Source organism: Gallinula chloropus (genome assembly GCF_964237585.1).
Source record: "Gallinula chloropus genome assembly, chromosome: 19".
In the NCBI taxonomy this organism is placed as follows: Eukaryota; Metazoa; Chordata; class Aves; order Gruiformes; family Rallidae; genus Gallinula; species Gallinula chloropus.
The window spans coordinates 3,636,695-3,654,272 of record NC_140104.1 but is presented as its reverse complement, the minus strand read 5'-3'; the positions used below and the strand labels follow the sequence as shown (position 1 = coordinate 3,654,272).

General features: G+C 51.2%; 1 protein-coding gene across 1 annotated transcript in view; it reads left to right on the top strand.

Annotated features, from left to right (window-relative positions):
* Positions 1–3,223: 3,223 nt before the first annotated feature.
* Positions 3,224–17,578, top strand: part of TBX4 (T-box transcription factor 4) — a gene marked incomplete at its 3' end in the record, with an annotated part of 33,930 nt that continues 19,575 nt past the window's right edge. Inside the window, exons 1-3 of the mRNA XM_084273014.1 lie at positions 3,224–3,440; positions 4,366–4,460; positions 16,222–16,341. Coding sequence (XP_084129140.1) covers positions 3,285–3,440; positions 4,366–4,460; positions 16,222–16,341 — 371 coding nt within the window. The 5' untranslated portion in view covers positions 3,224–3,284. The remainder of the gene's footprint in view (positions 3,441–4,365; positions 4,461–16,221; positions 16,342–17,578) is intronic.

Genomic DNA, 17,578 nt, shown 5'->3' with positions numbered 1-17,578 from the left:
GCTCGCCGCTCCCTCACTCGCGTAACCGGCCAGCCCAGGGCCTTTTTTTTTTCCCCTCTCTCTTTTTTTCCCCCCCTTTTCTTTTTGTTTTGTTTTGTTAGGAGTGGGGAAAAGGTTCATTAAGAGGTTGACCCCAGTTTACTTTTTATTCTGCTCCTGTTCCCAATTTCGGCACCACGTGACGGTGGGAGTGAGTTTGGGTTTAAATTCACTTTCAAGAAAACTCCGATAAAAATCCTGCCCCGTGAAGCCCCGCCGGCTCATGGCGGTGTCCCTGTGAGCCCGGGGCTGCGGGAGGCGAGCGGCACCTCGGCGTCCGACCGGGACCGGCCGGCTCGGGTAAGCGGCTCCCGCCCGCTGCCCTTCCCGCGGGCGCGGAGCGGGGCGCAGCCCGTTGGAGCGGTTGCGCAGGGACGAGGGGAGCACGATGCAGAGTAGAGCCAGGCGGGGCTGTCGCGATATAGGGCGGTGCACAGCAGCGGGGCTGTCGCGATAGGCATAGCTACAGGGGGTAGTTTGTGCCGCCGGTAGCTGCGAGGCCCCGCTCAGCACATGGCGGGCAGCACCGAGAGCAGCCCTGCGGGGGGGTAGTGGGGTGTGTGCCTCTGTAATTGCGACAACAGAGCTGAAGCGGCCCGTTTAGTCGCGAAAGCGCTCGGTGCCTGTCCCGACAGATTCACGCTGCTTTGGGGGTTTGGCCTGGCTGTAGGAGCCCCGAAGAAGCGGCAACCGTAGCCCAAGGGTGTGAGGGGTTCCTGCCCGGGGGTGTGCAGGGCCGGGAGCGCTTCTGCTCCTGCCCCGTTTACCTCAGGGCGGCTCCGGTGGCGCTTCTCCTCCTGCCCCGTTTACCTCGGGGCGGCTCCGGTGGCGCTGGCCCCGGCACCCCGGTCTTACCACCGCTTTGTTTACAGCCGCCCCGCTTTTGCCAGCCTTGGGGCAAGGCTCGGGGCTCTCAGTCGCGACCAGGGGCGGACGGCGAGCCCTGTCCCCCTCCACAAGTGCTCAGGGAGACCCGCACCCGAAGACAGACCCCAGGCCAGCGGGACGCAGGCGGTTTGGCTGCCAGTGTAGCAGGCCCGGGGAGGCCGCGGGTGCTAGGGACACCTCCCGAAGCGTGACCTCGGTCCGGGCCAGGCCCTTTCCCACTGCCTCTCCCCGGCGGGCCCGGTTCCTGCCACGGAGTCCCGCTGCCTCGTACCGCCCGGCCCGCCGAGCCAAGCGCCCTTCCAAGCGCGGCCTGTGCCCGTCGCGGCCCTCCTGCCCTCGCTTCAGCCCCGGGCCCGACCCTGCTCCTTGGCGGGCAGCGGGGAGCGCCAGGACCATCGGGGCTGCGAGGGGGTAGCGGAACTGGGGCTGTTTCCCATCACCGGGCTCTCCCCCGAGCAGTGAGCGGCCCCGCTCGCAGCCAGGCCCAGAGTAGCGCCGAGGAAGGCAGGGCAGGCCTGGGAAGGCCGCGACCGAGCCCGGTAAGTGAGGGCCGGGCGGACGCTGCCCCCGGCCGGTGCCCCCCGGTGCGGGCCGTCGGGCGGGCGCAGGGCCGGGGCGAACGGGCCGGGCCGGGCGGAGCGGGCCAAAGCCGGTCTGTGGGGACGTGATTGACAGCGGCAACGTCAGCAACAGGAGGGGAAGGGAAAAGGGAGGGGGGAGACAAAGAGGGAGGGAGTCGAAAGGCCCCAAACTGGATCTTTATGGAACATTTTCCGCCAAGATCAAGGGAAAGTGAATCCGCGCAGCGGGGGATGCCCCGCACGCCGCTGCCATCGGGGGCCGCGGAGCCGCGCCCGGCCTGAGCGCCCCGCGCAGCCGCCGCGCTGCCCCGCGGATGCCCTTCATGCCGCAGCCGCCCCCAGGCGAAGCCCGGAGCCCCCCGCTGCGCCTCCTGCCCCCCGGCCGGCCGTGTGAGTTCCCGGGGTGAGGAGGGAAGGAAGGGAGGGAGCAGGGGTCCATGGGTGCGGGGCTCCCTGCAGCCCTCCGAGCTCCCGGCCTGTGCCGGAGCGGCCGCCGCCAGCCTGTCCCGCTGCTCACCCGGCTTGAGACCCTGCTCCGTCCCCGGGATGGAGCACCGGGGCTCCGAGCCGGGCCTTCGGAGGTTGTTGCCGCCGCCTCCCACCTGTGCTCCCCCGGGTCACCCGGCCCCGCGGTGAGGGTTGGCGGCCGGGACACTCCGCGCCTTGGCCGGGCTGAGGCCGCCCCGTCCCCCGAGCCGGGCGGGGGAACCGGTGGTGCTTTCGGAGCACCATGCGAGCCGCTTCGGCCGGGAGCTGCTGGGCGCTCCCTGCCCCGGGAGCCGCGGCACGCACGGTGTGGCTGTGCACGGTCGTGTATGTGCCCGCTCGCACGGAGCCGGGCTGCCTGTCTGTCTCCTGGCTGGAGCTCTGCTGTGGCTGGAGCTGGGGGTCTCAGCCCCGCTGTCCCCTCCACCTCCCCCGTCCCGGACGGCGGCTCATCCTTGGCGGCGCGGGGCAGGGAGAGCCCGGGCAGGAACCGGGACTGCAGGCCGGGGAGAAGAGCGCTCCGTCGGGGGCTGCGAATCCGGCTGCCGCCGCGAGCGCCGGTTTCGGTTCCCGGGACTGGGACCCCGCAGCCTCCTCGGAGTCTCTCCCCCTCCGAGCCGGCGTTGCCTGTCTGTCTGTCCGTCCGTCGAGCGGGGCGGGCGGCTGCGTCCCTCCGCGCTGTAAAAGTCGGGGTTGATGTGCGGCAGCCCCGGCGGAGCTGTCAGACCTTATCTTTATTGGCTTTTCCCAGTCTCCGTCCAAGTTTAAGAGGGGCCCTTTTATCTCGGAGCCCTGCACTCTGCCTGTTTATGCTGCCCGGCTCCGCCGCAGCGCATCGCCGCGGTCCCGAGCGCCGTTGCGAAGTGCCTAAAGCTTTCGCAGCCCCGACGGGACGGGGCAGAGCAACCGGCGGGTACCGGCCCCGCGCGGGAGGAAAAAAACGAAGGGTAGAGGAGAAAAGGTCGGGGCTAGGGTGGGGGGGATGCGGTCACATCTGAGATGAGCTGCCCGGGCCTCAAGCGGGAGCGCAGCCACGCGTGGGCGGCTCCCCCACGGGGGCAGGCGGGCCCGGCCCGGTTCTCCCGGGCACAGCGGCTTTCCCCCGGGGCCGGGGGTGTCACGTCCCAGTCTCGCCGAGTGCCGTCGCCTGAGCAAGAACCGCGGGCCGGGCCTGGAGGACCTGACCCCGCAGGTGGCCGTGTCGGGACCTGGGGAGGGGGGCAGGGGTTGGACGTGGCCCCCGGTGCTGTGAGTTAACGGTGCGCCTCTCTTTCCCCCCCCCCCAAGGAAATGCTCCAGGAGAAAAGCCTGTCTGAAACCGAGGAAGGGTTTCCAACAGCCCCCGCGCCCGGCCATGCGGACTCCTCTGCCGGCTCCCCCGTCCTCGGCGTAGCCGGGGGGAGCAGCACGCCGCTCAGCAGCCCGCAGCTCCCCGACCCCGAGCAGGTACGCACCGCCCGGTCCCGCGTCCTGCCCGACAGCTTTGCCCCTTGCTATCCCCCCCAGCCCGGCCGGAGCCAGGCCTCCCGCATCTTTGCATCTCCCTCGCTCACAATCTGGGGAGGGAGTGGGAGGGGGTCAGAATTGCAAGGAAATCCCATTTTCCTTTCCTTTTTCTTTCTTTTTTTTTCTTTTTTTCTTGTTTTCTTTTTAATTTTTACCCGGTGCAAGCAGGCCTCCCCGCTCCCACCATCGGGGCTCGTCGGGTGGCAGAGCCGCTGCCACCCCTTCCCAGCAGGATCCGTCCGCAGGGCGCGTTTCGTTGGGGTTTTTTCCCCGTTAATTAAAACGCCGGGTCCGTCCGCCGTCTCTCGGCACTTCTCGGCTTCTCTACGTTCTCCCCCCGTGCTCGGCCGGCTCCTCCGCGTTGCCTCCGGCATCCCGCGGAAAGGACCGGGTCCGCTCAGCAACCGCGGCCCTGGATGCGCAAGTTGCTCAGCGGAGCCCCATGTCTCTCCTCTGCTCTCCCCCGTGGATGTTCCTGCTCCTGTTTTTTTGGGAGACCTGAGGAGACAGCGGAGTCCGTCTGCCCCATCGGGGCACGGAAACTCCTATGGGAAAAAGGAGAAAAAAAAAAAAAAAAAAGAAGGAAAAAAACCCTCCCTTTGGCCGCAGTGTCCCGCTTGGATGTGAAAGTCTGCAATTAAAACCGGCCTCAGTTTGTTTCTCTTATTTTTGGCAAAGGGCAGTGGAATTTTTTGGGACTCCATCCTCCTCCCGCACAGGCAGGACCCATGCTGGTGTGGCTTCGCCCGGCGCCTCGGCTGGTGCGGGGTGCGCAGCCACCCTGCCCTTCCCGAGGCCCTTCCCAACCCCTCTCCTAGGTTTTCTCAGTCATTTCTTGCTATTCTTATTATCTTTATTTTTCCAGACAATAGAAAATATCAAAGTCTATCTCCATGAGAAGGAGCTATGGAAGAAATTTCATGAAGCTGGGACCGAAATGATAATAACCAAGGCAGGCAGGTTAGTGAAAATTCCCCATGAATGTGTATTGCTTCTGATCCGTATGAAACGTCCCTGTTTGCTGAGACCGGGTTTTGTAGAGCTGCTGCAATCAGTGGAACTTTTTTTTTACATTTATTATTGTGATTGTAGATTTGGGTAAGATAATTTTTTCGGTGTAAGCTGTGCCTGTGTTTGAGTGTGGCAGCAAGACTGTGGATGCCAGAAAGAATTGCAGAGTCATTTGCTACGTTTAGTCCCAATTCTTTTCGGTAATTCTTCATTTTATAGTTTACTTTTTTTTTTTTAAGATGTTGTCATGATTTTGACTCCACTTTTATTTTTTGTTTACTCCAAAGCAAACCCCACTCCCCTTTTCGACAGAGTGCACTAATACCTGTGGCTAGCATACATTGCACCAAAGTTTTAGCAATGAAAAGGCTTAGGCTACGCTTTTAATCTCAGAACAGAGAGGCAGGTGCAATTTTTTCTCCTGTTAGGTGTGGAAAAAAATTCTGCCTTCCCTTGGAAACAATGATTTTTACTAAATCGGAGCCCCCCTCAGTGTGCACACCCAAGCCTGGGTTGGGGGGAACCCAGCAGCTCTCAGAGGCTTGGCTTCCCCAGGGACCCCATCCCTGGGTCTGCTCAGGGCTCCCTTCCCACCCGTGCTGCTTTGGTGGGAGATGGCAGAATTCATGTCAGAAAATTAAACAGCAGAATTAAACCCCGGGCCGTCACCAGCCCGGCAGTCAGACTGTTCCCAACAAAACCAGTCAGCTCCCATTATGGGCACTGAAATACCTATCCTGGGCTCCTGCGGCAGCGGGCTCATATCCCTGCTGCTGGGAAAGAAAAATTGCCAGGTTTTAGGTATTAAAATCTATGTAATTCTAATCCAGCTGTGTGGTTCTGCCATGCGATTGCTGATTTTACAGCATGAGGAGCTGTGGATGAGGCCACTCAAATAATGGGGGGGAAGCAGGCGCAAAACCCCCGCAATCATTATCTATGTAGTCTTTTCTCTCTGTGGTCCCCCATCCTTCGTGCAGGGCAGCTGGGGGGCTCAGGGCGGAGGTGTCTTCTGTTTTCTACTCACACTGTGAGATCCACACCCAAACCCTTTGGATTTGGGGATTGATGAGCAGTTTCCCTCTACTTTTCCCATCCCCGGCAGTGCTGCTCTGTGCAGCAGCTGGCCAGTGTGGGGAAGCTTTAGTCTAATAACTAAGATATTCCCATTAGTCCCCCTGGAGAGGGGTTGTATGTCTCGGGGATCTTCAATTTGTTTGCTATTTGGCCTATTTATGATGTGATTGTGCAGGTAACTCCGTCCTTATCACACTACATTTTGGTGTATAAAATCTTAGGGCTTGTTCTGTAGCATCTACTGATGTGAAGAGCCGGATTCATTTTGATAGGTCTGCTACCTAAGTCAGCTAAGACTAGGGGATCAAGACCTCAAATATTTCACCCTTAATTTATAGTATCTGAGTGTGTCTGTGCGGGGATGTGTAATATCTTTACCAAATTCTAGACCCTAAGCATCCCAAATGTGCATGTTATCTCTTTGTAAGTCTTAACGTGGATTGTTTAAACAAATCCATATGTATAGGGCTCAGTCCCGCATTCTTTGTCCGGTGGAGCTGGCAGTGCACACGTAGTCACCTCTCAGGAGCATGTGGTTGGGACTGAGGAGATGGGGGTTGGAGATTGACCCCAAAATGCACAAACTTTGGTTTTTTAAGTTATCTAAGCGAAATTCTCTGTGAAAAAAAACAGTGCAGCACAGTAAAGCATTTTAGTATTTTTTTATAAATAGTTTTTAATTAAAATATAAAAATATACCAGAAATGCTGAGGGATAGTGTGAAACAAACCACGTCATTTCTTCCCTCTGTGCCCGGCTGCAAATGGCGTCAGAATAAAGGGCAACTTTTTTTCTCGGTGTTAGCAGCGAGTCCAGCCACTGCCCAGCCCCGGAGCCCGTTCCGCGGGACCGGAGCCCGTTCCGCGGGACCGCCGCCCTGCGCGCTGCCGGCCAGAGGCGATGCTGCCGGGGCTGCGCGGAGCCGCCGCTGCCGGGGATGGGACCCGGTTCTGTTCCCACCCTGTCCCCGGGTTGGGTTGTTCAGCAGCAGCGAAAGTAAAAACGCGTGAAATAATTAGCTTGAGGACGGCAGAAAATCCCCCCGAGCAACTTAAATCCCGCGATCGCTTAAGTCTTTTCGTTCCTGCCGGGTACCAGGCTGAGCCACGCGTGTCCGTGCTGGGCTCGTGCCCTTATTAACCGTGATGCAAAGGGCGAAATGGAAATTACTACTTGGTGCAGATTTTATTTTACCCGAGCTATTTAAATAAGGAGTAGAAATAATAAACCTCCTCTTCACCCAATTAAAAAAAAATGATGGTTAATGGAGATTTGTATGCACTTGCATTTAGCATTGGGGGGAGGAGGGAAAACGGCTAATTGCAGGCACTAATTAGGACTCTAATCCCCCTCCCAGCAGGCACGGAGATGCCCTTGAATGCAGTTAGTTGAAATCACTTAAATGTCGGTCTGTCTGACCTCAAGGGGCACAAACGAAAAAGAAATTGAAGCCTGATTTTTAAATTTCAAACAAGAAAAAAAAGTGACTTTAATGACAAGTTCACTCAATGGAGAGGAAATGTAAAGCTCAGCGGAAGCGTTAATTCCATGGCAATGGTGTAAAATAGCCTTTTTGTATAAACAAGGCAAATATTGATAACTTTGGAGGGGGGGAGAGAGGGGGAGTCATTTGTTTCGTTCTTTGTAGAGCTCCACAGAACGAGTCAACTATAAATTATCGAGAATTTAGGGCTGAGAATTACTTTGGGGGATTATTACTCCCTCTTAGGGCTGATCTGTAGGAGACATTAGGAGAACACAGCAAGCTCAGCATTGAAATAGAAATCATGTTGTTGCCAAGAAAGCTTGATTTATAAAGTGGAAACATCTTTAAAATGCGCTCGCTATCTTTTTAATGTTCGACTGCTTCATTGTGGGAGGGAAAAAAGAAAAAAAAAGAGAGATTATTTTATATTAAAAGGATCATCAAAAGATAAAAAGTTTATGTTAGCAAAGTTCCCTGAACTTTGCATAAAACCGCTTTGCCTCCTTCAAACATAAAACCCTGCCCGTCGCAGCGCCCTGAGGATGGGACGCTGGGCTCCATAAATCAGAATCTTTGCTTGTTCCTCCTACTTGAGGTTTGTTCTAATTAGGAATTTCTACTCCAGAGGATTTTCTGGTGCTGAGGGTTTTAAAGGCTGAGTTGTGCGTAGCGCAAAAATCGCCCTCTCTTTGCCGCTGCCTGGAGCTGCGGGTACCCAGGGGCTGCCTAAAACCCGGAGGGGGAGAAACCCGCCCACGCGTGGCTTCTTTCAGCTCTCACCATCGCGAGTGGGGTTGCACAGAGCAGGTTTTTGTTCGGACGGCAGCGTGGCTCGGCACCCGCCGCCCTTTGCCGATGGGATCCCGGGCTGGCTGCTCTGAGAAGCCTCTCACCGCGGAGCCCCAGCAGCCGCTCCCGGCTGGGTCTCTTTCCCGGCACGGGTGGATGAGCCCAGCATCCCCATCGGGCTCTGTATGCCTGTGCTTGTAAATAAGGTTATAATAATAATAAAAAAAAGCCTCACACTTATTAAATATATATATATATATATATATATACACACACATATAACCCGAAACAAACCCAAAGCCCAACATTTTCCAGGCGGTGAGATCCTATTAATTTAATAAATTCGATTTAGTAAAATCCATTTCGAAGGTAATAAAAGGGATAGGATGTGTTGGAGGATGGAGATGCAGTTGTGTATCTGAGTTGCTTCCTTCTCACAGCCCGCATCGCTCTGGATGTGCCAGTCGGGCTCTGGGTAGCCCCAGCCAGGCGCACACCTTCCCTGCCTCAGGTCAGGCTGTCCGTAGTGATGGAGTTGGATGAGGGGGTGGGTAAAGCACAAAGCAAACGAGAGACTCTGGGCTAAAGCTCGCTTTCCAATTTCATCTTCTTGCTCTTACATGCTATTATTTAACTGAACAATTGTAGGGCTTTTTTTTTTAACCTTGTGCCAAACCCCACTTTGTCTTTTAAAATTCTTTGTGAAATCTCATCTTCCAGATCTTATTTCTGCAGAAAGTTAATCTTTGCAGTCTCCCAGGCTCTGGATTTTATATTTTTTTTAGCTAGTTTTTATTTAACTCTAGCTGTTCCCAGTTTTTTTCCAGGGTGCCAGTCTCTGCAGCAGTGCGGTTTCTATCCAGATGTTGCCAGGGACAAACAATTTGATGCAGCTTATGGCTAATCAGTTAAAAAATACCAGTTCACAGGATGTCTGGTCATAGTTTTGTGAACAGTTAGTGCAGAGAAAGTACTGTGTAATTCCTCTATGGTAGCACAACCACCCCAGTGATGTGAGCAGGAGGCTTGGGATGCTGACATTGAGTTTTGGCTGGAGTGGCAGGATGTGCACAGGTACAAAGATAGCTTTGGTTGTTATGGTAGCAGGTTTTGAGAAGCATATGTAGGAAAATATTGCACAGGAAAAAAAAATCTATAAAGCAGCTTGCATGTGTGGAAAAGACTCAAGCCCCCTTTAGATGTTCAAATTTCATTTTAAAAGTGGCTTATTTCAGTTTAAAAAAATCTGTTCCTAATCAACTTTAGTAAACCAAAATAAAACTAGTTTTTAGGACATCAAGGTCTGAAGAAGTATAAATGCTTTGGCTAAGCTGGTGCAGCTTTCCTCTGTGAATAATCCTTTAAAAGTTAAATTTTCCATGGCTCTGTAGGGCATATGGATGCCCAGTTCTCATTACAATTAAAGGGAAATATTTGTCCAGAATCTTTTGAGGCAGTTACAAGAATCTCTGCTAAAGGTTTTTGATCCAAAAGCAAACCTTAATATCCGAGATCAGCGATGGAATGTGAGCCATCAATTTAAAACTTGGAAATAAAATAGATATTTAAGGAATGTTTGATCTGCTTAGTCCTAAATTTGGGGTCCTGGAATTACCCTGTTCAGGCAAACTCCTGCTTTCAGAGAAAGGAGCAGGAGCAAACTCCAATGGCTCTTGGCCGTGCTGCTAAAGATGTCGACAGCTTTGGCAAGGATGACAGAGCTCGTGCACGCCGAGTAGGGCAGGGATGGGATTTTGGTTTTCAGTGTGCTTGTCTTCAAACAGCAATCCTTGCTTTTAGTTTGTTAAAGACACGGGATGTTAAGGGTGTTCCCAAAGCGTTCTGCACTTGTCCTTAGACTGGAGCCCCAGCCAGGGTTGCAGGGAAGGGTTTGGTCAAGCCCAAGTCATCCGGGGAAGATCCCCACCATTGCTCAGGCTCTGCCTTTGTGTTGAAGGCTCATGGGCACAGGGCCTGTGGATCATCTAGTAGGAGATGATCTGCACCGATGAGCTGGCACATGGCCTGGCACCAGGATCCTCTGAAAGCCCCTATTGAGCCAATGGGTCTGGAGAAGCTGCACCATGAAGGGCACCAGGCTGGCAAGGCAGCAAACCTGCCCTGAAATGCTGCGGCACCGGGTCATTTGCCACACTCCCACAGAGCTTCTCTCTGAGGCACATTGGTGCTGTGCTGCTGGAGGCTGCTGGCACCCACCTCTCCCACCCTCCAACATGTTGGGACCTTCTCTCCTCAACTTCAGTGATGGCAAAATGAAAGGCACTGGAGAAACATCCCCTGGGCAAGAAGCCTGCCTGTGTTTCATGTTACCATGGGGCAAAGAGAGGAAATGTTTCTAGACCACGAAAGCAGCCATCCAGCTAACCAAGTTCTCAAGTATGTGAGAAACAATGTTTTATTTAAAAATTAGATGCGCTGGCCAGAAAAAAAACCCAACAACCTCACCATTCCAAAATATAAAAATCCCTTAACTGTCTGACCTTCTCATCACTAGGTCATGGTCCTGCCACCAGATAAATCTCTCCTATCTGTCCATAGACTGAGAGTTCAATGTTGCTTGTGTTAGTGACAGTGAATTTGGAGCTGAAAAATGAACTACTGATGAGAACTCCTGTTGAACCTGTATTGTTTGTTATTCTGTGGCAAGGATCTGGCATGGGCTAATCCAGCACTTCAAAGTTAACTGCTCTTACTTTGTATACAGAGCGTCATAGCGGAGTGGCGTGGGTGATAAGAGAAATAAGGGACTGAGGGTTAGGATACACTGGGAAAATGGGACCCTGTTGAAAAACTCTTTGATCTCTTTAAAGTATTTTCTGAAAGCAAGAATCTATCAAAAAGGAAATGCCATTTAAAAGGCTAAAAGAAACAGCTGACATCCCCAAATTTGTTTTAATCTGCTCCGGAGAATATTATTTTTAAAGATGCGTTAAGTCAGTGGAAGAAATACTTGTCAAAAGAAGGGAAACTACAAAAAAGAAGAAAGGTCATCTGAATGGAAACGTGGCTCTTGAAGCCTCTGCGTACCATTCCTTTCCACCCTCACAATGACGATGAGGAGAAGCATCACTGAGCAGCCACGGTCAATTCCTAGGAAGAATTTGGGGCTACGTGAGTCATTATCAGGAATGTAGGCATGTCATCCGCCTGGGTGCTTGGAAGCCCATCACTGTAGGCATTTCTGCATGCCCAGCAGCTTCTGAGGAGGTGGTCTTTTGATCATGATAGGGCTTGTTAGCTAACGTGGTGAGTGGTTTCTTGCTTTAATGATCCTTTCACAACCTGATACGCCATAAGCATCTCCTTGCCAGACAGCACAGTACAGGAGCTTCTGAAATTCCAGATGTCATTTTACTTGACCACCCCTAATCCAAGGCTTGCAAAATCAGTGTCTTTGGAAATCTTCATCTTATCAAAACTCCTCTTGAAAACAGGACTAAAGCTGCTGAGCTGCTGAAGGCCTGGTGTACATTTTTACCCTCTGAAAGGACAGAAAGAAGCACTTGGTAACATCTCAAGCTCCATCCATGCCACAGGAACATGCAGTGAACACCAGTCCATGCATTCCCGTGGGCTTCAGAGAGCACTGAGAGCTCTTGGTGAGGACATGAGTTGGGTTGCTCCAGCAGAACTCAGGTGGCTTTTGTTCTATGTGTTTTTCTCTCTGGAAATACCAGTTGAGTTCCCATGGCTTCCTTACTGCGTGCTGCTCACAGAAACCCCTTCCCAGCTAATGCATCAGTAGGACCATCAGAAATGAGGACTGCATCTAATCAAGGAAGGTCAGATCAAATCCTTGTGAGCAGGGGGGTGGTGAGGGCTCAGGGGTTTGCAGAGGCCACCTCATCACCCAGCAGTACCACGGCATGAGCCGGTGTCCCTGGAGTGCTGCGTGGCATGGGGGTGTTTGTGCTCAGATGAGTGCTTTGAGCTCTTTGATCAGCTCTGATGCTGGTGGCTGTTCTGGCTGTGCTGGGTTGCTGTCCCTTACCTAAAAAGTAAGTCTTTTTTGGCCCTGGGAAACTTGTAGTCACCCATGTCTCAGGACCCACCAGACCTTCTCGTAGCAGGATTAAAGCACAAGATGCCCATGAAGTGGCCAAGCTTGGGGAGCCTGAAAGGCTGGGAACTGCTGCTCCAAACGAAACCAAAGCTTTCCCCTTATCGCTCGCTTCCAAATCCAACCAGCCAATTACACATTAATTAAACTTTGTTTGAACATAATAGAAGCTTTGGCTCGGTGTCAGTAACTGCCCCATAGTTAAGGGGATTGGATAGTAATAGAATAAATAAATAAACAAGAGATGCTTATTCTAACAGTTCATTTTAAAACAATTTGTGAATATCATGTAGAGATAAAATGTGCCTAGGATAAACTCAGCTAAGCAGTGACTGCTGCATTATCAGAACAAATAATTCACTCACACATCATCTTTGAAGCTTGGGAGGGCTATAGAATTGCGCTGCTTGTTTATTTTCCTGGCTTTTACTGTTTTTGCTACATTTCATCTGCACAGAGCTGCAGGAAAGGGTTTAGCTGGGACTGCGGCAGCGCGGTGCCAAGCCCCGGTGACGCTTGCTCTGCTCCTGCTGCCCACGGTCTCCAGAGTCAGGCTCAGCCCTTCTGCCCTCCCTGGGGCATCACCCTGCATCTCAGCCTCCAGTGACCAGGTACTAGACTGTGGCATTTTAATGCCATATCAGATGTTGTGCTGGCACAGGAGTGAGGCACCACAGCCTTTCTCCCATCTCCTTTCTGCCTGTCAGATCAGCTAAACCCAGCAGAAAGTTTTGAGGGACCATCAGTATGGAGCTGAGGAGTCTGGATGGTGCCTTCTTCACTGACTTGAGCTGGAGGGGAGGAGGGAGAAGTAGGTTTTGAACATGGCCAAAATTGGGGTCTGCTGACTGTTTTTCAGAAGAGACTGTCGGGGCTAATGCTTGGCTTCTGGCGTGGCACCCATGTGTGCATCTCTGGCTGTTGTACAGGCACACCATGGGCTGTGGCTGGGGTGGGCAGGGGATGTGGGGCTGATGGCAGCTCTGTGTCTCCCGCTCACCAAGCAGCCCCTGCGTTGGTTGGGAGCACCCATCGCACCTTGTGCAGCTCTCAAACCAACCAGTGTAAAGGGGAAGGAATTGCTCCAATCCTGGACTCCCCACCCCAGGGATGGCAGCAGCTTTTGCACATTCAGCATTCTCTGCAGCCCCTGCACACCGTGTTTGACCAAGTGTTGTGTCTGAACAAGAGAAGACTTAAGTCAGTAATTGCTGTTTGTAATCTCCAGGTTACTGGTGGCTTGAACTGCACCTAATAGTTGTTTTATCCTGTGCTGCTGGAATCTCATTGAGCTTCCCTGTTTGCACAGCCCACAGCAGGGCTGCAGCTGCTGTCAGATGCAGGAGGTATCATTGAGGGTCTGATGCCACCTGCTTGGACACACTCCCCCAAAAGCCCCAAATTCACAATGTTTGTAGCCAGTTTCCATGCAGTGAAGCTCTCAGTCATCCATGGCGGTGGGAAGGAGGGTGGATAAAATGCAGGGTCTGCTTGGATCTTGCTTTGGACCTCCCACCAAAGCCAGGCTGAGCTTTCCCAGAGCTTGGCAAGATGTTGGCAAGTTTTTTATTGCAGTGCTGGGTTATTCTTCTGCTGCTGCTGCTGGTCCCTGAGCAATAGATGATGAAGCAAACTATTGTCAGGGAAAGCTGGCCGAAACGAAGCATCCTCTGCGGAGACGCCCATCCGCCCAAGAGCTCCTGCCTGCGGAGATTTGGCAGAGGGGCCAGTTATGCAAAGCTACTACTGAGTGTAGAGCCCATGGCTGTGAGTAGCTCCATTGACCTGGAGTAAATTTGGGGAAGCAGGCAGGTTTTTGGCCCCTTCCCAGGGCTGACGGGAAGCTGTATAGACCCACTGTAGGCACGGTCCCGCTCCTAGGCAGGCTTGGTGCAGCCTGGTGCCTCCACCGTGGTTTTCTGCTCCCTTCTTTCAAATAGGACATTTAACAAGGGCCAGGCCATGAGATGAGATGCTCTCTCTTGCTATTTTAGGTTTTTTTTTTTTTTTTTTTTAAATCAAAACTCTATGACTGCATTTTCTTGGACCCAGGTCTTCCGTTTGTCATGCCTTCCCACCAGAAATGCACAACCCATGTTTCTATCATATTGCAAAGAGATATTTACTAAATGAGCCTGTGCCAAGGGGTTGAGAAATATGTTTTCATTAAGAAAATTAAACTGACAAGTCCCTGGACAGCACATTAGTTGCCTTTTTTTTTTTTTTAAAGGCCAAAACGCAGCAGCTAATAATAATGATGAAATATCCATGCACAGCCAAATTACTAAAATCTACCCTGTGTTTTCCTGGAAAAGAATGCAGAGAGTTGGCAAACTTGGTTGTAGCTGGGTCTGTCGACTGCTGAGCACAATGCTACCACTGCGAGATACCGAGCGGTTTGCAAGTTAAGCAACACCTTCAATCAGATGTGAGTCCCCATTTGTTATCCGTAAAGAATTTCAGCTGTATATATTATAGTAGTACTTTGGCTCTTTGTATTTATTTTAGAGGGCTATACTAAAGAACATTATAAACTCAGGCATGTCCATGCTATATGAACTCCATATGCTGAAGCTTAATTTTAAATGCCATTAAAAAAGCACTTAACATTTACAATATATCAGTCCTGCTACTTTAGCAGCTTGGATGTACTACAGTAAATGAAATGATTGAGGAAAAAAAAAAAAGAGAAATTCAGAAGCTAGATGTTATAAAATCCCCAATGCAGGACGTTTGCCTAGTGTGACACGGTAACTGTCAAACTGTATAATTCTGGGGTTTTAATCTAAGTCTTCTCTTTTTTTGTTTCATTTTTACATGTCATTTTAAGGCCCAATTTAAAAAAAAATAAAATAAAAAATCTTGGCATTCAGATTGGATTCCTTATGGGATTTTTTTCAGCGTGTGAATTGGGCTGTGTATTCACAAATTGAAATGTCCTACTGTATTTATCCAGGTGCTTACCTGTAGGAGGACAAGGTTAAGAGGAGTGCAGAGTTTATGAATGAAAATCAAATATGGACATTGGTAAACCACCCCTTTTTAGTCCTGGCTAATTACATGGTAAACATCTGGAATTTATGCAGGGTGGTTAAAAGAGTCAATTGAAATGATTTCGAACAGGGCCCATTTTGTTGCCTTCTCCCCAAGCAGCGACAAAATGGTGCTGCAGATCTGGGCTAACGCGGCCGGGCGCGGGGGCAACGTGCAGGGGAAGGGGGGATGAAGTGAGGGGGCGACAAAGCAGCCTCAATATCCGACAGAGAAACGACATCAGAATTTAGATTCTCGTTAATTAGGGTATTTAGAACATCTCCAGGTTGCAGCAGTTCTCATCCTCTGTCCTCTTACACCCATGGAAAGGGGGATTTTCTGTTCTGGCTGGTTGCTTGAAGCCTGTGGTGAGACAGTTTGCTCAATTGACTTGTTTTTTATTGGATGAAGAGGAGGTTGGGAAGATGGAGCCAAGAAAATAGTTGCTCAGAGGATGTAAAATGCCTGATCCTGCAAATTCTGGCTCCTGTTGCAGTCTCGAGGGCTCAGGAGGCCCATAGCAGTGCCTGTACCCATCAGGGCATCTCTTTTGGACTGCAAGACCAGACTGTGATGGTATATACTGGTTTCACGGCCATAGCTGTATTAAAAAAATACTCTTTATTATTGCAAAGATTCTTTAGATATGTAAGATATATACAAACATTCTTTAATGATAAACTGGTTTACATGCTGTTCCCTGTTTGGTGTTGGTTGCTACGTGTCTGCCAGAGTCAATTGTAAATCAGTGGGATGGGTGCGTCTTCAGCTCTGCAGTGCTCCTGGCTCGAGCAAGGTTTAACGGTGATGCCCTGAATTTGGGGAATTCAGGAAGGCCCAAGGAGTGGGGGTCTCTCTGCACCACTGCAGGGTTTAACCCTTCATCTTTCCCCAGGCTTTGCCGATCCTCAGGTTTCAGTCTGTGGCAGGGAATGCGGGTTCAGCTGCGGTGTCAGGAGGTGGTGCGGTGGGATGTGGTGCTGTGGACGTTGGGAATGTGTGAATGAGAAAGCTGTGTGTGCTGTGCCTCTTCTGAAGTGTAGTTCAGTCTCATGTCCTTTCATGCATCCGTCTCTGGAAAGGGTGAGTTTAATTCAGGTGACATTTAAGCAGCAATAACATTTGTCCTTGTGTGAATTCGTCATACGGTGGATCTGCCTTTTGGAGCCCTGCTCCAAGTTTCCATCCATTCCAGCCTTGCTCCAGGTTGCTCACTAACACGTTAACCCTTTGCTTTTCCTAAGGAGGATGTTTCCTAGTTACAAGGTTAAAGTGACAGGAATGAACCCCAAGACCAAGTACATCCTGTTGATCGACATCGTCCCGGCTGACGACCACCGGTATAAATTCTGTGACAATAAATGGTAAGGGAATGTTTCTGTTTGCCTTCTTTTCCATAGTAAAATTGTGATTGGATCAAATGTTTGCTGTGCAAACTCAGAAACCAACATAAATACCTTCCCACGGGAGGGATGCCAACATCCCAGAGCGCTCTTTCTCGGAGCAGCGATACGAGAGCCAACGGCTGGAAGTTAAAACCCAGGCAAATATAAAATCAAATATTGTCAACAGGCTGGGCGATTAATTACTGGAACAAACTGCTAATGGAGCTGGTGGGTTGTTCAGTTCTGAAGCACCCAAGGTTGGATGGCTTTTCAGGGGAGATGCTTTAGGCTGAGCATCGGTTGTTTGGCCGTGTGCAGGTGTGAGAGGGTAAAGCCACAGCTTGTGTGATACCAGAAGCTGGACTAGATGACCTAATGATCTGTTTTGGCCTCAGAAGTTAGGTGTCTATGTGAGTCAAGAGAAGCTTTAAATCCTTTTCTTCCATAGTAATACTTTGCTTTCAGGCGATGGGCTGTAAAGCGAATCGTGGGGTGGTTTGCCCAGAGCCCCGGTACAGCCACACCGACCCGGCAGATGAAGGGAGCAGTGATTTCCCCTGGCACAGTCCAATGCCAGATCCAGTGTAGCTTTTTATTTTCCTTTATTCATTCTTCCTCTGGACTTTCTTTCTCTTCTGTAATTCTTCCCTTCCCTGTGCCTTTGATAGTAAAGTTTCTTACCCAAGAGGCAGCTATGATTTTTTGCTTTCTGAGGAAGAAAGCGTGTTGTTTTCTCTTTTGATTTTTACCCCAAATATGCCCAGCAGCCTCCCTCACTGCCACTATTCCCAAACCCTTCCACCAACTGCTGCCTGCTGAAAAGACGAGCAATGGAAAACTTCATAGTCATCTTAATGGGAGTGGGTCTGGTGACATCCTATAAAACTGTAATAATTTACTTGCACATTAGGGTTGCTCTAGTTGGTTTTTTTTTAAAAAAAATCCCTTTTCCACTTGCTTTTGTCCTGGAATGCCGCTGGGTAAGAGGAGTGGACTAACGGCCTCCATGGCACGGCGGCCACTTTGTGTTTTAACCATTATGCCCTAGATGATGGATAGTTGTTAACTCTGTTTAATTTAGCTTTTGCCAGCCCTAGAGCTGTTTCCCCTTTTCATTTTATTGCTGCTGGAAAGGCTCTGTTGGTTTTGGTAATATTGCTTTTATTGGTGCTTTATAAGAGGAGAACAATGCACAGTAACGGGGTGGGGGTTTGCT